This window comes from Xenia sp. Carnegie-2017, unplaced genomic scaffold, assembly GCF_021976095.1.
Source record: "Xenia sp. Carnegie-2017 unplaced genomic scaffold, XeniaSp_v1 HiC_scaffold_19, whole genome shotgun sequence".
In the NCBI taxonomy this organism is placed as follows: Eukaryota; Metazoa; Cnidaria; class Anthozoa; order Malacalcyonacea; family Xeniidae; genus Xenia; species Xenia sp. Carnegie-2017.
Window position 1 is genome coordinate 4,888,365 of NW_025813481.1, and position 23,852 is coordinate 4,912,216.

Genomic DNA, 23,852 nt, shown 5'->3' on the forward strand with positions numbered 1-23,852 from the left:
AAAAGGGGAAATTTTATGTATGTTGCGATTCTCATAATCCACGAAGAATCATATATTCAAATTGTTACATTGAAACGTGTATGGAATCTCGCAGTTGTTTGTGAAAATTTCTACGAAATTCTAATTACAATCAAATCTTTAGATTAATTTTACATGAAGTATCATATGAAAACAACAAAATGGCTTCTGATTCAGAGAAAGAAAAGTATAAACTAGCGCTCGTGGCAACTAGAGATATACGAAATTTGGTAAATAATGTATTTGAAAATGCCATCAAAGACTTCTCTGCGGATAAGACAAAGTTAAAGGAAACTTTGCTAAAGCTAGAAAAAAAATTAAGGTACAGATATACCCAACCCGTCCAACCATCTTTAGCCGAATTTTCGTCTTCTAAACTCGGTGCTTTGTCTCTGTGCTTTACAGTGATCTTGAAAAAATTGGTGTTTCATTGAAAAAAATGGATAACAAGCCGACAATTTTGGGTAAAAGTGGTTTACTTTGGTCAGATCCAATTCAAGATAAGACACCTTTGTATGACCAACTTATGCAAACTTATTCTTGGACACAACAGGTTGGAGAACAGTTGGGTGTTTGTAATCGTTTTCGGTATCATGAATTTTTCAATTTTTATGTTAAATTGCAGCTTAAGTCTCAAGCAAAGACTGCTTCATTGTGTTTGAAAAGAAAACTTTCGCTTGACGTCAACGAGATAGCTTTGAAAAAACCTGTGAAAGAGGATGTTTTGGTTTCTCAAAGGTATGTATGTTTTTTGTATTATTTTTGTATTGACAATTTTTCTTTATTATTTTCTTACTTTACAGCACACTTGCGACATTTGTTGATCAATTAAAGAAATCATTTCCAAAGTTAACGATACGCTGGAACAAAATTGCCGGAGTCTCGCTTCTTGAAGTGATTTGACATGAATACAAATGTTTTGCTGCTGCATAATGTAGAAAATTTAATTAACAAAATCTCTTTTTGTTGTGTAGGTATGTGTAAAACCAATTTTGTTTGCCATTGTAATTCTTCGTGGATGTACTGTGGATCGAGTCACAATCAAAGGCATTCATGAAACTTCTGCGGACAAAGTATGTAACATATTCTATTTTTTTCATTTCATTACATATTTTGTTATATCTGAAGATGATTTTGATATTTTAATCCACAGGATGAGTTCATGCAGTGCTCAAAGTACAAGATATTTAATAAAGTACGTTGTTTTTTTTCTTCCTTTAGCCCGTTTCTTACAGAAAAAAATCTTTTTTTCATTTTTTTTAAACAGATGACAGATATTGCTAATGCTTCATCATTTTACTACAGTCGACATGGCAACACAAGTGAATCATTATATAAATTAATTGTATGTAATTCTTGTTTTGGATTTCATATATGTTCATTATCCATGAAATTATGTTATTGCACTTTAGAATTGGTTGTCGTATTATGACAAGCTGTTCATGGTCAAGTGTAGAAAATGCAAAAAATACTTACAGAAAGAGGCTGACAATATCCTACCTCCTTGTTGGCTGGACTATGAAACATTTCAATTTTATCATATGCAATGTCGACCACCATCTAGTTAATACTTTTATGAAGTGGAGTCTCTTTGAAAATACATCATTTCAGTATATTACAGAAAACGTTATTACTAGATTCCGTCTGTTTAGCCAGTAAAGTGAATAGTACAGTCTTGAAAAGACTGTTGGTTTAGATTTTGACTGACATTTTGACAGTCTTGGCCATTTGACATCTTCAGAATCAAGTGATGAGCAAATGTCAGGTTTTGTGTATTAGCTCTATGGTTCATATGTCACCATAATTTGTGTAAAGGAATTGTGTGGGTTTGTGGGTGTCAATTGTGTATTGTCATTGTGTATTGTTCTGAAGTAATTTGCTTCTGAGAAATGTAAACTTTCGTGGCAGCACTTTGATGGCAAAGCATTGTATGATGTGGAAAAAATGTGAAGTTTGCAGTTTTGTGTATTACTTTGAGGAAATTAATTCTTACTGGACTGCATTTTATTGCTAAATCGGTAATTCTTTCGTGGATATTTTGACTGCATTTTAACGCCACCTTTTACTAGATGATAACCAGTTGAAGTTATCATCTTACAAACATACCGTACAAGACTGTACTAAGCATGAATTGTGTTGAAAATGGGAAGCGTACCTTGACTTTCGTCACTGGAAATGCTAACAAACTTAAAGAGGTAAAGAAAACGTTGTCAATTGTTCAATATCGAAGTATTGTACGTTTTACTGTTTGCGTTAAAGTTCTAGCCAAACAACTAGATATTTTCCATCAGGTGCAGTCAATGTTGGGAGAACAATTTCCATGGAATTTAATTGCAAAAAATATAGATTGTAAGTGTTATACTCATAGACAGAATATTTATATCAAAGTATTTGAACTTAGAACCGAATTGCGTATATATTTATGTAGTGCCAGAGTTCCAAGGTGAACCAGATGAAATTTCTATTGAGAAATGTAAAATTGCAGCCAAGGAGGTGATAAAGCTTTGCGTACATGCCTAATATGATCATATGTAAAGTTATTGCACTTTCTAACATTATTTAGATTAAAGGTCCGGTCATTGTTGAAGATACATGTTTATGTTTTAATGCATTGGGTGGCTTACCAGGTCCATATATGTACGTATGTGTATGTATGTGTACGTATCTGTAAACTAAACTGAAGTCTTCTTTTTATTATATATTTTACCATTTTATTATTGTCATCCCCCCAACATTTCCAGAAAATGGTTTCTTAAGAAATTAAAACCTGAAGGTAAGATGCCAGGTTGTTTTGTACCATACTTAAACATGTGCTTATTTATAATTTTTATGAAGGTTTACATCGCCTGTTGACTGGTTGGGAAGACAAGTCTGCTTATGCTATGTGCACATTTGCATTCTCAAATGGTGACATGGAAAAACCTGTTGAACTATTCACTGGAAAAACAAATGTATTTATTCGTACATAATAATGACACATAAATAAATGCTAGTAAATATAGCTATGAAAAACTCTTCTAGGGAACAATAGTGGAACCAAGAGGACCAAGAACATTTGGATGGGATCCTTGTTTTCAACCTCATGGCTTTGAAAAGACGTAAGTGCATAGATGCAGAACAAGTTTTATTTTCAAGCATGTTTCAATGTTCAGTTTGGTGCATCTAGATTTGCTGAAATGGATTTGGAGAAAAAGAACGAAATATCGCATCGAGGGAAAGCGTTGAAAGCTTTAAAAGAATTTCTCGAAGAGCTGCACATACCAACTGTAAAAAAGTTAAAAAACCGAAATAAATGATGAATTATTATAATCTTTGAGCTATAATTGTTGTCCATTTGAGTGATGGAAAAACGCGTGGGAAAATTCTGGGAAAGTTCATTGTTTGAGTGATTGTAATATACTGAAAATGACTTTTAAATTGTTCAAAATGTGAATTACTTTACCACTTTAAGGAACAATTATATAGAACGGCTACGGTTATTATATAGAAACGGTAAGTTTAACTCAAGAAAAGAAGTTGTGTTATTTTTGTATGACCTTTCATCTTACCATTTTAAAAGCGCCAATTTTATCTTAATTCAAACTTTAGATGTCTCAGATAGACAAAATTCAAGTCGAAGGAATTCGCAGCTACTGTGAACCAGCCGTAGTTGAGTTTTTTACACCTCTCACGTTAATTGTTGGAACAAACGGAGCTGGAAAAACGGTTGGTAAACTTGCATAGTACCACGAGTTATGATAACGTGAATATTATCAATTGTTATTGATCATTGAACTATTCTAATTTAACAGACGATTATTGAAGCTTTGAATTACATAACAACTGGCGATATGCCACCTAACAGCAAAGGTGCTGCATTTGTTTGTGATCCTAAAGTAAGTTAAGCATTTTGTCCTAGTTAAGGACAGGGTCACTGGTCACATGGATGGATTTAGGAGAGTGGTGTGCACCTTCTTCTAGCCTTGAGTGGATGGTGTGCTGAAGGGGTGGGAAATTCCCTACAAAATCCCCCAATCACACTAAAAAGCAACAGAATTTAACAAAAAAGTGTCAGCAACAAGTAGCAACCTAAATCTTTGTGATTCAAACTAGAGCACCTTTCCCCTCTCCTCCTACTATTAAAACCATTTTAGATGGGTTTGATGAGAAAATTTGTATCATTTTGTAATACAGGTGGTCGGTGAACAAGAGGTTAAAGGACAAGTAAAGTTGATGTTTAGGGATATAAGTGGACATAGAATGATTGTTACAAGATCCCTTGTATCTACCCAGAAGGTAATTTCTTTGCATTTTCATCCAATTTGTCTTTATGTAATTTATAAACAATGTGTTTTTTTATAGCAAAAGAAAATTGAATGCAAATCTATTGAGAATGTTATCAAAAGAAAAGTGAATGATGATGTAAAGAATACTTTGAATTAAGATAGAAATTTTATGTTTTCTGATGAAGAAATGATTTTTGTGTGGTAACTGCACTCAATCGTCTTAGAATACTGTTTATTTTTACAACTCAAGGTTAAAATTTATTTTTAAGCCATCACTTGACAACCTCTATTCAAATGATCTTTTAAAATAACAATCATGATATCTTTCTCTAGTGGCGAAGTATCAGCTCAAGATGTACAGACATTAACAGAGAGGTAAAGTTTGTATTCTTGTCTTGAGAAAGAATTAAAGTATGGTAATATGTTACATGGAAATGCAAAATGACTCATCAAAGCTTTTAACTTAAGATGATATCGCTGCTTGGTGTGTCGAAACCAGTGCTAGACTGTGTTATATTTTGCCATCAAGAAGATTCACTTTGGTATTCTATTTCTTCATAATATCCAAAGTGCTTCTGTAATAATGCAATGAACTTATTTGAAACTAGACTTCTGCATTGTATCTTTAGGCCTCTAAGTGAAGGAAAAGCTCTCAAAACAAAATTTGATGATATATTTTCTGCTACAAAGTAAATATTTAGTTAATTTCTATACTAATGTATTCATTTGCAATGTATTTATGAAGGGCTTTTTCATATTTTTTTAGATATATCAAAGCATTAGAGGCAATACGTAAGTTTCGTAAAGAGCAAAGTAATGAGCTGAAAGTATTTAACACGCAACTGGAGTATTTGAAGGAAAATAAATTTAAAGCAAACGAGGTATAGATGACCAAATTTTCATGCATGCAAGTCCTCCCAAAAAAACACAAATTTTTGTTTAATGTGGAGTATGCATACAATTTATGCAATTGTTTTGCATTTCTAAGATTTCTCAAAACTTGGAAAGGACCAAAGAACTGCTTGAAAAAAAAGAACAAGAAATTGATGACATTGTTAACTCAATGATGCCTGTTGAAGTGAGCCTCGTACATTGACAATGTTATATTTTGGTTGAACACATTTTGTTTTTTCTCACATGTTTCATGTTTCTAGTCTAGATTAATTGAACTCTCGAAAATTCAGCAATCTATTAATGAGCTCGAAAGGCGTTTAGGTAAAATGATTTATAATGAATTTTAAGACATTGGTTGTTATTATACATATGCAAGTTGTGCAATCTGTTCATGTTCTTTGTTTATTGTTAAGATTCTCATTTGTCCACGAAGAAATCAATTGTGGAAGTTAATAAAGATATAGGAGGAAAAATCTCGAAGTTCTTTCAAGGTATAGCAGTAATTAATTATTTAATTTGCAAGAAAACAACATCTAAAATTTTATCACAATTACAACAGGAACTAGAGAAGAACTTGAGAAATTGCAAGAAATTTTGAAGGACAGCTAAAACAGAAAGAAAATGAACTCACGAATGTAATGTATTTTTATAGTTCAGGTCATTAAATTGTCTAAATGGCCATTCATTTTTGAGAGATGTGAAGTTATATGATGTTTAGTAAGTTGTAACAAATTATTGAATTTTTCAGCTGGAAGAGAAAATTCAACAAAAAGATGTAAAGTGTTCTGCTCTAAATTCTAAGAAAAATAAGATTCTAGTAAATCGTGGCAAGTTGCAAGAAGAATTTGATGTATGTGTGTGTAGCAATCAACGAAAAGAAAGCTAGACATTGCTTTTTTTTGTTAGATGAATCAATGACTTTAGACTTTATATTGTTTTAGAGGCACAAGCAAAACATAGAACAGCGAGATTTCATGATTGTTGAGCAATCTAAATCTTTGCAACTTAAAGGTTAGCAAGAATGTTTGCAAATTTGTGTGATGATGATTTAACTTTTTAGTTGTGTTGATGCATCATGTTAATTTAACATTTTGGTTGTGTTGATGCACTGTGTATTTTGTAAAATTTAGGTTTCGAGTCTTCGCCATTCTCTGATGAACAAATTTCGAGTTTTAAGGAAAAAGCCAGAGAATGCTATCAGAAAATAAAAACGGAGGGCATAGAGTTAAAGGTCTGGTGTTGGTTTTAATTCTCATGCGTAATAACTGGAATTGATGAAGATTTTCCCCTTTGTTTGCAGGAAAAATATCAGCGACGTATTCAGTCAGCTCAAAGCAAAATTGATGATAAAAAGAAGTCACTTTACCAGTTTGAAGAAACAATCAGAGTTAAAAATGATATGCTTGTAAGTTTCTGTGTTTGAGATTTTTTCCTCAATGCACTGAGATGACTTCAATGCACTGAGATGTTGGGCAGCTAACTTTTATATTTAAACGTACAGCTACCTAAATGTTTATCTTCTCGCAGACTGAAAATCAGAAGAAACTACAAAAAATTCGTCAAGATCTGAGCAACGTCAGTACTTCTGAAATAAAAGTACAGAGAATTGGTAAAGATTTAATCGCCGCTGTAAGTTTCCTTAAGTGCGATATTCCCATATCAAGTATAAGGCCAGTCGTTACACCGTGTTCTTGTTCTTTATTAATATTATGCTTTAAAACTTTCCCTTTATACACGTAGGAGAGAGAATTGGAGGATACCAAAGCTGCTGGTAACACTGGAGAATGGAAGACTGAGGTTGAAAAGTCGCAAGGAGAAAAACGTCAGGTCGAAGCAGAGTTAATGCGTTTACGCGAAGAGCAGCAAATGATGCATCTCAACTCATCGATTCAAGCAGAATTGGATATAAAAAGAAAGGAAAGAGATTTGAAAGAAGATGCCATTAAAGAAGTGTTAGTAGGAAGTTTGAAGTTTGTCTTGTTACCTATGTACGTATTAATATTCCCGCGCGTATATTTCAGGAATTACAAACATGAGGAAGAGTTGAAGTCTTACTTGGTTCCATTGGTCCTACAGATAACCTGAAAAACAGGCTAAACGAGTTCCTAAAGAAGAAAAGATCGGAGATAAGCGATACAAATGGAAAAATTCAAACATTGAAACAAAAACAATCTTCTAAACTTGCCGAGAAGAGAATTATCCAGTATGAAAAAATAAATGCTTTGACATTAAGAACAAGCGACCTAGTGTCATTGCATTTGTCACTTTCCGTTTAGAAAACATGTTGAAAATTTGACTAAAGAGAAAGATGGATATGAAAGAAACCTCAAAGAGGCTTGTGGTAACGAAAAATATGAAAATAAGAAAAAGAATCTCTATGACCGTATAGAAGAAGCGAAAAGGTAAATTGAAAATTGGCTGGTCATATTTAGTGCGAAGTTTCCACGGAGTTTCCATATGAAATCACTGTTTATTGTATCGTCCAACTTCCATTTGTTAATTAATAATAAAATATTTCTAATACTGTCCTCATTTCAATTAACTGTTAGTCATTTATCTCTATTTATATATTTTAAGTATCACATTCTGTAACACATTCATTTACACTGATGATGGCATAAGTTTGCCGAAACATGTCTGTAATAAAAAGTTTTTCTCTAGATTCAATGTTTTATTTCGATTGTGCGTCTACCTAAATATGGAAATATTTATTTGTAATAGTCATTTTTACATCTGCTCAAAAAAGTGGATGATTGGATTTAGAGAGAGAGAGAACGAGGGAAAGACCTAATAAGCTTTGTTTCTCTTTTCAGCAAATGTAGTCAACTAACGGCATTTGAAACAATTTACAAAAAGTATGTCACAACAATGGAGGACAAGAAGAAAGACCCATGCTGTCCTCTGTGTCATCGACAATTCAACACCTTACAGGAAATGCAAAATCTTGTTACCGAAGTAAGTCATCCCATTTTTCTGTTTACCTACTACTCCCAAGCACAATTCTGACAGAACCTTAAGATTGTACGTATATTCGTGTTTAGTTAAAAGAAAAAATCGGTCGAGTTCCTGACAAGATGGCTACACAAATGGCAGAACTGGAAAATGATGAAAAAGTCTACGAAAACTTGCAGAAATTACAATTTGATAAAGATAACGTTGGTTTGAGTTTTTGTTCAATGTGGTTTGAGAAATTACATTTAAAAATATTGTCTTGGTTCTCATGTTCCAGCTCGAGGATATTGAAAATAAAAAGTTACCTTTGGAGAAAGAGAAATTAATTGCAATATCTGAGGATTGTGATGAAATTAAAAACAGCATTGAGGAGGTAAGGGCATTTCAAAAAATCGACATTATATTTTTACTTTTTTAACATATTGTGTGTGTTGTTTTGCGAGAAACAGTTTGCGAGTAAGGAAAAAGAGTTCTGCCTAGGAACTATGGAAAAATTCCCATAAATGAACCGTAAAAATTTCTCTAAAAGAATAATTGTTCAGCCATTATGATGAACTTAGTTTTTTCATAGACTCTATACCGACCCTAAAATAAATAATGTATTTATCATATACGTTAACTTATGTACTATTACTAAAATATAGGCATGTATGCGAGCTCTCAATGACACATATATTTCTTTCATTCAAATAGTAAGGCTTATTTATGTGCAACACAAGCGCAGAGCTTAAGGCGTTGCTGTTGAATTTTAGTTAATGAAGAGTGGAACACTTCAAGTACTTTTTTTTATTTTGATTATCTTTAGTTGGAAGATGTTCTTTTGGTTATCGATAATGAAGAATGTCGAGCAGCAAAAATTGAACCTGATCTCTTGATGTTGGAAGAAAATGAAAAATCATCGAAGTCTTTAGATCGAGAGATAAGACTATTGGAAAATAAGTTAGACGGAGTTGGTAAGGATTAATTAAATTGTGCTTGACAATACAATCCATTTTTACGCCATTGTAATTGTGTTGTATTGTTATAATTTGTCACTAGCCCCAGGTCGTAGCATGCAACTGGTAACGAACGAAATATCAGATTGTCAGGATAAAGTGTAAGTGTTTTTCACGATTACTAGTCAGGTACGTACGAACGTTTTTAAAAATTTTTATGTGTTTCAAAAAACAGAGATAATTTAAATCGCATCATCGAGCGTAAACGAAGTCAAATATCTAATCAAGAAAGTCGTCTGGCAAGGCTAACAAGCAATGTCAACGAACTTACATCTGAAAAGGTTTGAATAATGTTACAACGTGCTTAAAAGAAATTGCGAAATGCATCCCGTCTAATTTTTTGTAATTTATACAGCTACGGTTGAGCGGTGAGCTGCAACGAAGATCAAACTTAGAAAAACAGAAAGATGATCTTACTGTTGCTAACATGGAACACGATAGAGATGTTCGGGTATTTTAACACGATGTTACTTAAAGATAACTGATTTTTATTATACTAAAGCAAAATATGTGGTTGTCTTCGTTTGAAAAAAAAACTTCACGATGATTTTAGGAGGCAAAAAGAATTTGGAACCAATCAAGGTATTTAAATAAACAGTTATACTTTTTTATGTAAAGTTTAACCACAGAGATGTGTAGATGTGAGTACTTTGTTTCGATAGAAGACGATTGGAAGATGTTGATACAACAGTGTGCATGAAGTATTCTAAGTCAGATTTTTGTTTAAGGAAGAGTTATTTGAGCTTGAGAAAGAACGCGTATCACTTGTTAATGAACAAGACGACCAAATTGATCAAATAACTTCAAAGGTTTTGTAAAGATTGAGCAATGAATATAAAGACTTTAATTGTTATAATAAAGTTCTGTAATCCTGGTAATATTGTTTACAGATGAACGAAGTAAAGAACAATGCAGGAAAATTCAAAGAAAAAATGAATGAAATTCAGAGGTAAAAAACAGCAAAAATCACAATGTGTTTTTAGGAAACTATTGAATAACTTCATCTCTACCATTCATGTTGTATTTTTTATATACATACAAATACATTAGTTTATCCTATCTCTATATTTGTCTGTATATTTATGTACATCTTTCACAGATACATTAGTTCGCTTTTCTATCCATTTATGTGTGTATATTTATGTACATACAGATACATTAGTTCGCTTTTCTATCCATTTGTGTGTGTATATTTATGTACATACAGATATGTGGACGAAAATCGAGAAAGTTTTTTGATGCAAGTTGAAAAGGATTTGACTTTAGTAGAAGACGAAATAAATGATATGAATGAAGAAAGAGGAAATCTTCTCTTACAAATGGACAAATTAAAAGATGATCTATCTCAACAAAAGGTTTAACTTTGTTATAAAATTGATACGACCGTCGTCTTGCATGGATAGCAATATTTATTTTTCCGTTTTAGGTACGCGCTCGCGAACTTCAAGATAACATCCAATTTGTTGCAAATGAAGAAAAGATTTCAACTCTTGAACGAGAAATTAATGGCATCCGCTCAGAGCAAGAAAGTCTGGGAGATATCGATCGACTGAGCAGGTGCAGTGTTTTATTGTTTTACGGTAAATTATGTTCATGTTAGACTTCTGTTGAATGATTTTTTAGGGAACAAAATAATTTATCGCGAAGATTAGAGGAATATAAAACGCGAGTATGACTGTTATTTGTTTGTTTTCTTTTTTAATGGTTTTTATTGTCAGTCAAATATTTATAAATAGTGCTTTTATTCAAAATAACTTTATTCAATTTATACTTCAGCCTCGACTTTCCTAAATGATTTCTTTAATTTATTTCAAGAAAGCCACGTGCACCGGCGAGAGGACTGGACACGAACGTGAAATGCAAAGATACAAGCAGGATTTGAGTGGATCGTTGTACAAAGATGCCGCTAGGAAATATCATAATAAACTTATTGAAATCAAAGTGAGAGTCATTCCACCATTTAAAAATAACAAACAACACATATCACAGTCAAAGGATCTTTATTTTAGACGACTGAATTGGCGAATGATGATTTGGAGAAGTATTACAAGGCGCTGGACAGGTTCATTAGCATTCTTTTATAGTTATCAATGAAAATTTTATTACAACTGCTGGCTATTTCATTTCTTTAGAGCGATCATGAAATTTCACAGCATAAAAATGTCGGAAATCAACAAGATCATCAAAGAATATTGGATCAACACTTATAAAGGAAATGGTATAGTTATTTTCATTTGTATTTTTTTTTATATGTCGACGGCATTAAGCTGATGGATTTTTGTTTCTCGTTCAGACATCGACACCATTGAAATACGTTCAGATGAAGACTCAGATGGTTCTTTAGCAACTAGACGGAATTACAACTATAAGGCGAGTTAATGGTGTTTTCATTCAATTTTTTTTAAAATACGAACGTTGAAACAGAAATCATCACTATTTCCATATGAACTATCTCCGTTCAGGTTGTCATGTTGAAGGGTGACGTTGCTTTGGACATGCGTGGTCGTTGCAGCGCTGGACAAAAAGTTCTCGCGTCGTTGATCATAAGACTGGCACTGGCGGAAACATTTTGTCTCAACTGCGGTGTGCTGACGTTAGACGAACCGACGACTAATCTTGATGAAGAAAACATTGAGAGCCTTGCCAATCAGCTGGCCAGGTGAGATGCAACTTGAAAACTTACTAAGTTGTCAAAATGCTTATAAATTAATGTCGAGTGCTTGATTGTACTTTTCATAAAATATCTCATTTGTCAGTCATTACGTAATTTTTAAAGAATCAGAAATATTGCAAATGGCTTGGAAACTTACTTCATCACCTGCACAACCATGTTCCACTACAGTATACTTGTCCAAATGTCAGTTTACCATCTTACGTAGTTGCTATTCTGCCGTCCAAGTCTAGAAAAAACTACATGTCAATCGATGAAAATATTCATAAGAGGTTCTTCTGTGTGTTAGTATTGTTAGGACGAGGAATCCTCAGAAGAATTTTCAGTTGGTGGTCATAACTCACGATGAACATTTTGTTGAGTTACTGAGTCAGGCGGATTTTGTTGAATATTATTATCGTGTTGCTAAAGATGAAAAGTAAGCACAAACTATTGCGTAATGATCTCTTGTTCACTTTCATAGTTTCAATGTTATTTTGAATGTTCTGTCTCTAACTAACCGTTAGTGCTTTCATGTTAATCGTCAGTTATCTCTCGTTCATCTGCAGTTCTCCATGCTTACTGTGGTATTCGTTCGGTGAATTACAAAAAGTTTGGTAATTTTTGAAATAGTCTTCTTGTTTTTCAGTGGTCTCTCGAGGATTTATAAACAAAGCACATCTGGAGTAAATGAAAATGTTTGAAATGTTATAATCTTTCCTCGTTTGTGCGAAGAATATCAGTAAAATGGTATGATCTCTCTGATTGTTGATGGTGACGTTCGTTTTTGTTTAAAATTTTCTTCATATTAACAATTTTATTCATTATACACTTTATGAACAACGTTAGTTTATATTAAGGCATTGTTCATGATGTTCATATTCAAAGTTCAAGAAATTTCTGAATAAAAACAGTTTGACTCGTGCGGTTTTTCATGCCATTCTGATTTTTAGGAAAAGCTCGCTAATTATAGTGCGCAATTATTAAAACAATTAGCAATTAGAATTAATGATGTCACAAGATTTCAGATCTTTAAGCTGAGCAAATAAAGCCGAACTCAGGGATGGAATGGATTTTTTGACATCACAATGTGACGAGATAATTTTAATGATACTTTTTTGGTTGGATGGCAAATCAATCATACAGTTGGCTCAAACATGCTCAAGACTTTACAGAGTTTGTTCTTTTGACGAACAGCTTTGGTGTCGCTTATGTGGTAATGATCACGAAATTCACATAAGTACGCCACAGCCTTTTCCTAGTTTCAAAAAGCTATATATTTGTTTGTATCAGTCGAGAAAGGTTTTAATGTTTTATCTCGCGAGTGAACATGGAATTAACTGCAGGTAAAACTACATTTCACTGGATTTGTATGAATTTCAACATAATACAACGTAATTATTGTTGTGTTGTGTAGATACGGTGTATTTCCTAGCTGGCTCTGGCCTTGGATCGTCTTCAACACCAATCCCCCGCGCTTTCCAAAATGGATACGACAACACACCAATCGTTTTCTCCCTTATAAACTAAGCGAGCTGTCACTGGGGAAAGTTTTGAAAATTTGGAACCTCAAATCCAGCGATCTTCCTCACAATATTGTAGCAAGAGTTGAATATGGTACGACCTATTATCGTTGGAGGGATATTCAAGTTGCTGCCATGAGGGTACATGGTGGTGCCAAGGGATTAGGAAGGTTCATGCTAAAGAGATGTTGGAGATCACGTGGTTATTTGGATCGCGTGTTTAGATCAAGTATTCATACCACTTCTCAAACCACTTCTCAGTTATCCAATAAGAATGGAGAAAGTTCTCGTTCCGTGCAAACATCACGTACAGCTAATGATAATGCGACATTCTCGTTAATGTCAAACCAAAATTCCATTTTCTCACAACGTTCTTCCGAGGAAAATGAAAGACGAAGAACTCGTGATTTGTCATCTCGACAAAATGATCATCAAGTCCTCAGTGAACAGTCTCAAACTGCAGTCAATAATACAAGGCAATTAATCGACATCATCCACCAAATTCAGCCCGTTACCCGAAGATATGCACGTGATTCAAATGGTGAAACACGCGAATCTCCTACAGAAGACGCGCCCGGATATTCACGAGGACATAACGATACTTCACGAATCATTAACTTACAAGTATCCTCAAGTGAAAGCAGTATGGAAAGCAATCATTGAAGAGTTACAGTAGCACACAAAACTACAATCATTATATTTCGTAATTTAGAATACAGATACACGTATATCCAAAATGCAATGCCCATGCAAGTGACTAAAGTCTGGTCCAACCAAATCATCTTTTGCATTTAAGCAGAATACAACAAGCTTACTAATCCATCATTATCCATGAACGTTCAATGACCTTTATGATAATGTTCACCATTGTAGTTTTAATGCAACTTTTGAGGCAATTTCTTGTATGATTTTGCCTATGAAATAGAAGATTTATGCAGAAGTATTGAACACAAATAATCAACATTCTTTAATGTCATTCTGATCCCAGAAATGACATAAATTACCTGTGCACTCTCTGGACTACATAGTACAACTGGAGTGCCTTTGTCAGATGTTTCACAGATTGTTGTATGGAGAGGTATTTTACCTGTAAAGATGACGTCAATAAAATGTTCATTACTCTTTCATTTTTTTATCTTTGCAATGTAACATTTCACATGCAACACACCAAGTACATCCAAGTTCATTTGTTGAGCCAGTGGCTTAACTCCATCTTTACCAAAAATATATTCCTTATGGTTGCACTTTGGACAAACATAATAACTCATGTTTTCTATAATACCAAAAACCTTAAAAAAAAAGAAGTAAACCATAAAAACTAAGGTATGACTTCATATATATATATATATATACAAAGTGTATAACAATGTGCCCTCCCGGTATATATATATATATATAATGTAGAACATCATAGCTATTACTTACAGGAACATGAACTTTGTTGAACATTTCAACACCTTTGATGACGTCTGCCAATGCGACATTTTGTGGTGTTGTCACAATGATTGCTCCTAAATATTATAGACTCAGGTTTTCGTGGTTTTAATATAGCGATGTTTTTCAACATTGTATATATATACCTGTAATAGGTACAGTTTGTGATAATGAAAGATGAGTATCTCCAGTTCCTGGAGGCATGTCAACCACAAGAACATCCAACAGTCCCCAGTTTACTTGGCGAAGTAACTGTTGTAAAGCAGACATGACCATCAATCCACGCCAAATTATTGGTGATCTTTGATCAACCAAAAACCCCATAGACATACTGGTCGTACACAAAAAAAACATACATTCATTGATCTAGTTCTTTTCCATTCTAAGTTTAACATATTCATACCAGGAAATACCATAATTTCTCAATGGTTCCATCTTGTCATCTTTAAGAGAACTTAAAGTGAAGAATCTTGTCATCAATTACATGAACCTGTTGTGTTTTTCACGAACCTTTATTGAGTGTTGGTTCACCAGACAGGTTCATCATAATTGGTATTGAAGGACCATAAATATCACAGTCGAGCAAACCAATATTTTTCTCCTAAAAAAAAGAGAATCCACTACAATTCTGTACTGGAAAATTTTATCTATCTTCATCCTTTCTTACTTTATTGATAGTAGAAAGTGCAACAGCTAAATTAACAGCACAAGTTGACTTTCCTACTCCTCCTTGCCAGATGCAACCACAATAACATCTTTGACACCATTAATGGCCTCCTTCTTTGGCAAACCTCTGTGTTCTCTCTTGCCTTTTTGGTGTCATCTGTGTTTGCCATCTGGATTCCTGAGCACGGCCCTTTTTTACAGAAAAGTATCGTCATTGGTCTTTGCATCACCAACATGACAACATCAACCATTCATTTCATCTTTATAAAGTCATATGTACATACCATAACACTAGATTTGGTGAGCAGCCTTTGTTTCCTATTCAATTGTAAAATTCTACGATGATGATATAGTAAGCACCGTAAATTTGTATAAAAAACGGGAAATTCATTTATAAAACGTGCAAAATTATACATATTAATTCGTCCTTGCAATAATTATAACAAATTTCCAAATGGAAACATTTATATATATTGTATGATTAACCATGCTGTTGTCTTAGCCAATCAAACGCTTGGAATGAAACACGTGATGTATGTTACTTCGACTAGAGAAAAGAAGCGTGGTTGTGTTGTCCTTGCCCAACGTATAGAAAACGTTAGAGCAAATTTAGGTTTTATGATGCTTAATGTCGCAGATTTTTGGAGTAATTTTACAGGAAGTATGTTTTAAGCGCAAGAAATATCCCATAGAGTATAATTTACACTTGTGAGCGGTATTTCTTGCTTAAATTAAAGCAAAATTTGCCAATTCAAGAGCGCCATTTTGGATTTTCAATTTCGGTTCATAAATTATTTTTCAATCAATAAGTGCACATACACACGTAGGAATTGAAAGATTGGCATAACCTGGTGAGTATTCGGCATCATTGAAGTACTTTAAGTTGGGAACAGTAGTCTCGAAAATCGTTAGTCCATAATCTCCAAAATTCGTGATGTCTGTGGGGTAAGAGGGAGAATATCGGCTAACAAAAAATGTATTTTCAGGAGTGGTTGGGGTGTGTGATGCCCAGCACAATCGCAGAAGAGCGTGTTTGTCGATTTAAGCAATATATATTTTTGTAAAACAGTCTGTATGAGTGAATAAGGGCTAAAAAATTCGGAAAATAAAATACAATAAATTTAATTATAATACAGAGACTAGCGCTGGATGAGTGAGCCACCCGTTCTTTTCAAATGAAGAAACAAGGCAACTATGCAATTGTTTGCTATTTGTCAAATTTCACACAACAACAAAAATAAATAGTTTCATAAGCTAAAACGTTTCCTATTCAGTTCTATCTTGTAATTAAAACCAGTTAATACATGAACGGTCAAGGAATCTTGGGAGTCATTGCATTTTATTAATAAGAACGAGATAGTATTATGTCTGTTTTTTTTACTAACAAAAAAACTGATTTTTAGCAAGGTTCCATGTGAGAACTCTATATAGTAGATTTAAGTTTGATGCAGTAATAAAAATTAGGACTGAATAGTTAGGAAACATTTGCATAAAGAGACTTGCTTGCTGTGATGTTTTACTATACCTGTTCTTACAGTAAGCTGTTCCCAAGGCAGTTATTTTAATTGTCCTTGACTCATTGCCAGCTTTGCAAAGCTTTATTTCTTATGATTATGTATACCAACACTTTTTCAGGAATAGGGCTGACTTATAGTGTAGCACACTCCAAAAAATCCTTAAACCAAGAAATCAGAACAGAATAATAATGATATTATTATTGAGCTTGTTTTATACAATGTATTGTCAAACTTATTCATCATGAAGTGATGTTTTTACCAGTCTTTAGCATTGACTTTTACCTGAATATGTTGTACAATGACTCTTCATACAAAGAGTTAAAACACATTTTTTTATGTTTGGCATAAGGTTCTTTAGCTTGATGTTTCTTTCTGTCTTTTACTTCATTATGACTTCAAATTGTTCCCATTCCAAAATTATAAAATTGTCTTTGTTTATTCATGATAGGAGCAACACGAAGTTAGCAGACTAATACACTAAAAAGAAAAACTGTTGAAGCTCTTAGCTAGTTGAATTAGTTCCAGTTGCTTTATTAATGCAGGGATTTGTGGTATGTTAAATACACAAGACCTTTTATTCAATACTGTCTCAGGTCATGTCATCAAGGTTGATCATTTCTTCCTCAATTAAATAATTTATTTTGTCTTTTGTACAAAGATAATGTCCGGTGCTAGTGATCCAAGGGTCTTGCTAGATGCAATGAGCAGTATGTTGGGTGAAAATGGGGATATGAAGGGACCACAGGAGGTCTTGACTATAATAAGGTACACTAAGGAAAGTGTTCATTCACAAACAGTTGATATTTTTCATGCCTTATTTTTAAATTGTACTCTTCATATCTAGTCTATATTTTAAGTATGTTTTTTGTACATATTTCATATATATTTTTTTACTTTCAGTTTGATGAAAGATGCCGAGAAAATGCTCAGCAGATTCACATTCCTCAATATACTAAGAGCTACATTCGAGACAGGATCTGAAAAAAGAACTGCTTCAGAAACAATTCACAAGTAATTTATTGTTGATAAATGGCAAATGATTGTCACATCTCAACAGTTTAACATTAAGTTTTTTCCTTCGCAAAGATAAATAATTCAAATAATTATCTCTAGGTTTGTGAAAGATGGAGGTTGTGCCATATTAAACAAATGGTTACAGGAAGCCATGACTGCACAAAATATACCTTTAATAATGGACATTTTAGAGGTTTGCTTTTCAGAATATGAACGCTATTGAAAATCATGAAGTTTTTTTCAAATGTGTGGATTTTTTTTTGTGTAGCTTCTGGAAGCAATGCCCATTACAATCGAAGCCCTTAAACAGGTACGTACGTCGCTTTAAAAACGCGATGTTTTCACGTTGAGGGAGATGTATAAATGTAACTTTCCCTTCACTTGACAAAATAAGTGAGACTTTCAAATCATTAAAACATATTCAACTCTTCTCTCCAGGGAAATATTGGTAAATTAGTGAAACAACTTTCAAAACGAGAGGAAGAAAATATTAAAGAATTAGCGAGTAGTATACTTAGTAAATGGATGGTACTGGTTAAAGGTTAGTTTGTGATTTTTATCAATACACGAACAATTAAGATTTTTTATGTATATTACATTTATGCATGTGTTTGATTTTTGCGTGCGTTCGATTTAATTTTTTAGACATTAAAGCTGATTGCCATTACGTTTTATTTGAACTTTTAGGAAGACCGAAGAAAAACAAAAAGTCTTCTGATCAAAATGAAGGTTTGTCAGTTACATTTTTCATTCAACATCAGGTTCTCTTTTTCACCGCTTAGTTTTCTTTTTAGAACAAAGTAACCAAGCCGCGTCCAAGCGGTCCAGGTATAGTATATTTAAACGTATTTAAATTTTATCAAACTCCTACTCACATGTACGTAATTGAACCATCAGAGCTATGTTTATATAGCTTTGCATGGTTTGTATGTAACATCGTTTCTAAAACTATGAAATTTTTGCAGAGAGAATTTTACCAATAAAGATATGGTTGGCAAATCTAGTTATCCGCCTGAAAAGAAGATTAAAACTCTCAATGAAGCAAAAAACAGCGTCACTAGCCTAGCAAAACCACCACCTAAAGCAAAGGTCATTCCTGCACTTCCAAAATGTACGTAAATACTATTTATGAACTGCGAAATGCACTTAGAACTCTTGCTGTTGTTTTCTGCAAATTTTTGAGCGTTTTTATTCCTCAGCAGTAGTGATGGAAAGTTCTGGTTTTATGAATGCCCTAATTCAACAACAAACAGCTCTTCCTGTAAAGAAAAAGAAGAAAGTAGCGACACCACCATCACCCAAAGTATGCATCAAATTTTATTCATTCTCATAGATAATTTTTTCGCTGTAGAACGCAAATGTCTGTTGTCAACGACGAGGCGATAGAGCAGTCTAAAGTTATGTTTGATACGATATTTTTTCACACTAGCAAGCAACGACTGGTCCACTTGAAGAGATTTTGTTTAATCAAACACAAACACACAAACAGGGGGAAGAGAAAGTGAAGGACGAAAAAAGTAACGAGAATGATAAAAAACAAAATGAAACGGAAAAAAGGTCCGAGTTTACTTGACTTTGAGCTTCTCTTTTCCTTCATTACTTTTTGTTGGCAAGATTTTGAAAACTCCCTTATACGTGTGCTGTAGTTATAAGGGCTGTCTTGAATGTTATTTTTATTTTCTTTGAAGTGAAAGCTCATCAAATAACTTGAATACAGCACAAGATGAAAATGATGAAAGCAAACCGTCTCCAGAAGCTTGCAGTATGGAGTTCATTATCTTTTACTTCAATTTCATCATTATAAAGTTCTGGTTTTGTCTTCAAAATTTGTATTTTTGATTTTCTAGCTCTTGTTTCCCAGGAAGTAACCGAAGATGTTGTAGCTAATGTTGACTCTACAAATAAGGTATGGCAGCATATAAAGCCAAGTATTTGTAATAAACATTAAGACGCCTGTTCCATCACAAAAGTTACTCAAAAACTAGAGTTGAAAGTTCTAGAACCCTTTATATTCACAGCTAGGAAATTTTATGCATTCTTCCGGTTTTCTTACTTGATGAAGTTGGTGTTGTTATGAATTTTTTGTCTTATTTTTTTCGCTAAAGGCACCGTTGGAACAGGAATTAAAATCAGTTGATTCAGGCGAGTGTACTCATTCCGAGGTGATTGCTTGACCAGTTTCGTTGATCTTTTGAATTTTCTTTACAGAAGCTCCAACTCCCGATGCAGTTCCTGTTGAATCTGCAGAGAAAGAGATGAAGGACGAAGTTAAGACGAGTGAAACTACTCGTAAAGGCAAAAAGAAGAAAAACATCAAATGGGAAATTGACGAGAGACTTGTCAGGTATCATTACTACGAACCGGACGACGAAGAAAGAGGTTTGTGACAATCATTCAGTTTGTTGGTAAACATCTTCGTTGACAGCACGTTATGTATGGAAAATCTTCATTGTTTTAGTTGCCGTTCAACATATCATCAACTTTCACGACGCCCAACAACAAGAGGCCATGAGAGAAAGACAAAGAGTGGAACAAGCTAAACGTTTGAGTGATGATAAAATGTTAGAGCAACTTCAGTGGTATAGACCTCGAGCATTGGATGTTAACGAGCTAATGGAACGAGGAAAGGAAAGTCAAGAGAAGTCGAGTCAGGTTTTTTTACTTTTTACTTATTTTTACCTTCTCTTTTTTAATAATTTCATTTTCGTTATCGTTTTTACAAACAAGTAAACATACCTACAAAAATTTTGTGTCCCTTCCTCTGTAGAAAGAAAGAGAGTCGAACATACTTGCACATATATTTTTTTCCAAGTCAAGGTAAAACAGTCGTATATGCGTAGCATGTTACATGAAATAATCGGTTATCAAAATATTTCTCATTATCTCAAACGTTTCTAATAAAATCTCCTCTAGTTTACCCATAAGTCCTAGTGAACCTGATCCTGAACCAAAAACTGCAAGCTCTGCATCTTCTCAACCGCTGGTGATTCCTCACGATGAGGTCGGTTGCCTTGTACTGTCTTCTATAAAATATTTTTTCTCTTTACCACTTCAAAATATTTTACCAGAAAGGAACCGTGTATCCACTATCTAAAGGTCTCATGGAACCTGAACCTGACGCGGACAATGTTATACCTACTACGGAGTCCGGAGCAGCGGCAAACGTAACTCTTCCACCGGCTTTAGCTGCTCTACTTGCTACGGCTAGTAAAGGTTCATATCTTTTATTCTGTTGTAAAATTTATATCAACTAGTTTTGACTTACATGAAGTATTGATTTAATGAACCTATTTTTCGTCTTCATAGGTACTGCGGGCTCCAATAATGCTGGTAAGGCACATTCATTTTGTTGCATTATCATTTACCGCCAAAACTTGAAATTAATCGTTTGTATTTAAATGAACAGAAGGTGCTGCAGCCTTGAGTAATGTGGACGTTCAAACACTGCTGAAGAAACTTGTTGTAAGCGTTGTTTCTATTTCTTAAACAAAGAATACCTGTTCAAAGCTCTCTTTAGCAAACATGGTGTTTTTTTCATCAAAAGGCATCCCAAGAACCGGGAAATCAAAATCTCGGAGAAGTCACCGGACAGCGATTTCCCTCGCCTCTGATAAACCAAACTCTACGTGTTCCTGGTAGACTGGGTACGAGCAAAAATAAAAATTCATAGCTACGTTAAAACTTAATGTAAGAAATAAATAATGTATTGTAGTATACATCAACCTTTACTATTCTTCATAGGGATGCTTGGACAAGATTTTTCACGTCATGGTTTACCTGATTTCCGGTCACGTGGTTTACTACCTACCCCTAATCAGTCATTTGATCCCACGCGCTTTCTAGGAATGAGAGGAAGATTTCCTCTCGCTGGTGGACATCGTTTGAGACATCCTCTTCCTGGACAGAGAATCACGGTACCAATGGGTCGTGGGGCTGCACCTGGTCGCTTTCCAATGCCAAATAAAAATCAAGTAAGTTATAATGTTATGAAAACTTAGAGAGTTTCATCTTCCTACTCTCTGATCTACCGTGAACACAACACTTGCTAATGAATAAGCAGAAAAACTATTTCAGCTTTACATTTGCACAGAAATTGACTTAGAAGATCCTTGTTATCACATTTAGTGTCCGGAAACGGGTAGTATTTGAGGCTATCATTAATTAATATTAAATTTATTGTTATAAATTATAGGATTAACAAAAATTTTAAATTATTTAAGTTTACATTTGTAGCAACGTGTGTTTCATATTTCCACCACAGGATTCTGTTGATGAACACTTTACGAGCGAAGGTGATATACCTAAAGGACAATTTCGTAGCAGGGGAACACGACTTCGAGGGCCACGCGTTCGCCCCCCCTGTAGACACTTCAGAACACCACGCGGATGCTTGCGAGGAAATAGTTGTCCATTTTTACACGTACGTGGAACGGAGAATGGCCCTCCTTCATGACAGGAATGTAAGAAACCTGAACCTCGAGGTAGGATTCAGCTCGATGAATTCTTATCACTCCAAGTCCATTGACAATTGAAATAGAATTATCTCGTGTCGAAGATTGTGGTGCTATTATTCCAATTGTCACACAATATGTGGACCGTGGAACCTTATGCAGATAAGTGGCTAAATGCTTCGATAAGTTACCTTCAAAGCACCATTTTTACGCGTGGATAATACATAGATAAATGGCTTTCGTCAAGGATGTCGTGGAACGGCATTAACTTTCAGCGAACTTTCTAAATTCTCTGCTGGTTTACATACTTAGAGTAGAATTAGAATTTTTTATAAAACACCAAAGAGAGGATATATTATATATTTGTTTGTTTAATTTCATGAAAAATAAACATCCTATTGAAAACTTCAATATTTAAACAAAACATATAACTTTATTTCGACCCCATTTACACGATAGCTGTAGAGTTTGAAAGTGATACAAAACTCTCACGGTTTGGGGTAATGTTCACAGGACGACGATATGAAATAGCATGAAACCGTAACGCTAACCGTAGCAGTTTGAAAACGCTACAAAACTACACCGTTTCCATTACGTGTGAATACCTACTAACCGTCAAAGTGTCATAACAGTTCGGCGAAACTTTTTTCTCCGCTAAAAATGACTTGTAAAATATACGAACACAGTCTTGACTGCGATAAATATGGTCAGCAAAAACGAAGACTTCAAATAAGTACAACTAATGTATACCGACAGGCGACATTAGTCCCCGGAGTAGTGTGAACACCATTGAGTTGGTTAGCACTATTTTCCACACAGCAAACCGCCCTTTACTTTGAAATATAATATTTTACACAATATAATATTTTACACAATATAATGTTTTATATAATATTTTACACAATCGTCGAAAAACGACATATTTTCCAGCCAGGACTATAAGTTTATAACTTAAGGTGGTTGCATGAAAATTTAAACTGTAATATTTATCTGTAAATATTTTCATATGTTGATATTAAAAACTGTATTATAAAAATATAAAATTACTCGCCATCTCAAAACGACCTAGCACCAGAGCATGCATGGTTTCCTTTTAGCTTCTGGTTCTTTCCCATTAGCCGCCATCTTTAATTTATTTCCGATTGTGTAAAGTAAAGGGCGGTTTGCTGGGTGGAAAATAGTGCTAACCCATTGAGTTCTATAATAACTATTGAGTTATTATAGAACTCAATGGTGAACACCACCAACGGAACAAAACTCTGACGATATCGTGTAAACGAAGTCTTAAACGCTCGATGTGACAACAACGGTCTCAATGGACACGATTGTTGAGTTCTAAAGATTACAAGCTGTGTGTTTCATTAGCTGATTAAGGCTCTTCCTCTTTTGTCTGCAATACCTGGCATTTGTTTATTTATTTACCTTCCTCAATAACAACACCAGATCTCCGATATGTCCGGAATTTGCGAGTTG

At 34.0% G+C, this 23,852-nt stretch overlaps 6 protein-coding genes across 8 annotated transcripts; 5 read left to right on the forward strand and 1 right to left on the reverse strand.

Annotated features, from left to right (window-relative positions):
- Nucleotides 1-156: 156 nt before the first annotated feature.
- Nucleotides 157-1,633, forward strand: LOC124439139 (mediator of RNA polymerase II transcription subunit 27-like). The gene is made up of 8 exons (XM_046989364.1): nucleotides 157-340; nucleotides 424-571; nucleotides 644-756; nucleotides 822-912; nucleotides 993-1,091; nucleotides 1,172-1,213; nucleotides 1,286-1,363; nucleotides 1,431-1,633. The coding sequence occupies exons 1-8, from the start codon at nucleotides 180-182 to the stop codon at nucleotides 1,584-1,586; spliced, it is 888 nt and encodes a 295-aa protein (XP_046845320.1). The 5' UTR covers nucleotides 157-179; the 3' UTR covers nucleotides 1,587-1,633.
- A 470-nt stretch (nucleotides 1,634-2,103) lies between these two features.
- Nucleotides 2,104-3,327, forward strand: LOC124439141 (inosine triphosphate pyrophosphatase-like). Its single transcript, XM_046989366.1, has 8 exons — nucleotides 2,104-2,213; nucleotides 2,310-2,367; nucleotides 2,447-2,511; nucleotides 2,582-2,655; nucleotides 2,760-2,791; nucleotides 2,854-2,969; nucleotides 3,040-3,116; nucleotides 3,185-3,327. The coding sequence occupies exons 1-8, from the start codon at nucleotides 2,145-2,147 to the stop codon at nucleotides 3,312-3,314; spliced, it is 621 nt and encodes a 206-aa protein (XP_046845322.1). The 5' UTR covers nucleotides 2,104-2,144; the 3' UTR covers nucleotides 3,315-3,327.
- Nucleotides 3,328-3,368: 41 nt separating this feature from the next.
- On the forward strand, nucleotides 3,369-12,704 carry LOC124439329 (DNA repair protein RAD50-like). The gene is given in 43 exon segments (XM_046989553.1): nucleotides 3,369-3,493; nucleotides 3,607-3,723; nucleotides 3,810-3,893; nucleotides 4,192-4,293; nucleotides 4,360-4,419; nucleotides 4,617-4,658; nucleotides 4,752-4,825; nucleotides 4,913-4,972; nucleotides 5,050-5,164; nucleotides 5,272-5,361; nucleotides 5,438-5,498; nucleotides 5,591-5,668; nucleotides 5,737-5,781; nucleotides 5,830-5,834; nucleotides 5,926-6,027; nucleotides 6,119-6,188; nucleotides 6,308-6,408; nucleotides 6,478-6,582; nucleotides 6,705-6,806; nucleotides 6,918-7,129; nucleotides 7,199-7,227; nucleotides 7,230-7,380; nucleotides 7,454-7,579; nucleotides 7,991-8,132; nucleotides 8,219-8,332; nucleotides 8,407-8,502; nucleotides 8,935-9,082; nucleotides 9,168-9,225; nucleotides 9,300-9,405; nucleotides 9,480-9,575; nucleotides 9,678-9,706; nucleotides 9,853-9,922; nucleotides 10,015-10,073; nucleotides 10,332-10,479; nucleotides 10,551-10,681; nucleotides 10,748-10,793; nucleotides 10,940-11,065; nucleotides 11,134-11,186; nucleotides 11,257-11,342; nucleotides 11,418-11,494; nucleotides 11,587-11,783; nucleotides 12,085-12,213; nucleotides 12,424-12,704. Coding segments are annotated over 42 exon segments (3,897 nt in total). The 5' UTR covers nucleotides 3,369-3,493; the 3' UTR covers nucleotides 12,479-12,704.
- A 249-nt stretch (nucleotides 12,705-12,953) lies between these two features.
- LOC124439140 lies at nucleotides 12,954-14,424 on the forward strand. The gene is made up of 2 exons (XM_046989365.1): nucleotides 12,954-13,120; nucleotides 13,192-14,424. The coding sequence occupies exons 1-2, from the start codon at nucleotides 13,083-13,085 to the stop codon at nucleotides 13,958-13,960; spliced, it is 807 nt and encodes a 268-aa protein (XP_046845321.1). The 5' UTR covers nucleotides 12,954-13,082; the 3' UTR covers nucleotides 13,961-14,424.
- LOC124439330 (iron-sulfur protein NUBPL-like) lies at nucleotides 13,957-15,547 on the reverse strand (the record flags this gene model as incomplete). The annotated part of the gene is given in 8 exon segments (XM_046989555.1): nucleotides 13,957-14,384; nucleotides 14,466-14,586; nucleotides 14,723-14,808; nucleotides 14,878-15,062; nucleotides 15,135-15,174; nucleotides 15,242-15,332; nucleotides 15,399-15,463; nucleotides 15,466-15,547. Coding segments are annotated over 8 exon segments (843 nt in total), but the record flags the coding sequence as incomplete, so codon positions are not given.
- Nucleotides 15,548-15,952: 405 nt separating this feature from the next.
- LOC124438284 (serine/threonine-protein phosphatase 1 regulatory subunit 10-like) lies at nucleotides 15,953-22,723 on the forward strand. 3 transcript variants are annotated; one of them, XM_046988340.1, is made up of 25 exons: nucleotides 15,953-16,248; nucleotides 17,363-17,465; nucleotides 17,573-17,679; nucleotides 17,815-17,925; nucleotides 18,028-18,121; nucleotides 18,197-18,238; nucleotides 18,367-18,469; nucleotides 18,616-18,657; nucleotides 18,723-18,756; nucleotides 18,894-19,039; nucleotides 19,128-19,231; nucleotides 19,358-19,485; nucleotides 19,617-19,690; nucleotides 19,776-19,834; nucleotides 20,034-20,070; nucleotides 20,137-20,307; nucleotides 20,387-20,580; nucleotides 20,696-20,745; nucleotides 20,842-20,929; nucleotides 20,997-21,141; nucleotides 21,235-21,258; nucleotides 21,335-21,390; nucleotides 21,473-21,572; nucleotides 21,670-21,899; nucleotides 22,190-22,723. In XM_046988340.1, the coding sequence occupies exons 2-25, from the start codon at nucleotides 17,451-17,453 to the stop codon at nucleotides 22,379-22,381; spliced, it is 2,346 nt and encodes a 781-aa protein (XP_046844296.1). In that variant the 5' UTR covers nucleotides 15,953-16,248; nucleotides 17,363-17,450; the 3' UTR covers nucleotides 22,382-22,723. The 3 variants fall into 3 exon arrangements, with proteins under 3 accessions (XP_046844296.1, XP_046844298.1, XP_046844297.1); XM_046988342.1 differs by having other exon boundaries at nucleotides 19,131-19,231; XM_046988341.1 differs by having other exon boundaries at nucleotides 15,953-16,058.
- Nucleotides 22,724-23,852: the final 1,129 nt, after the last annotated feature.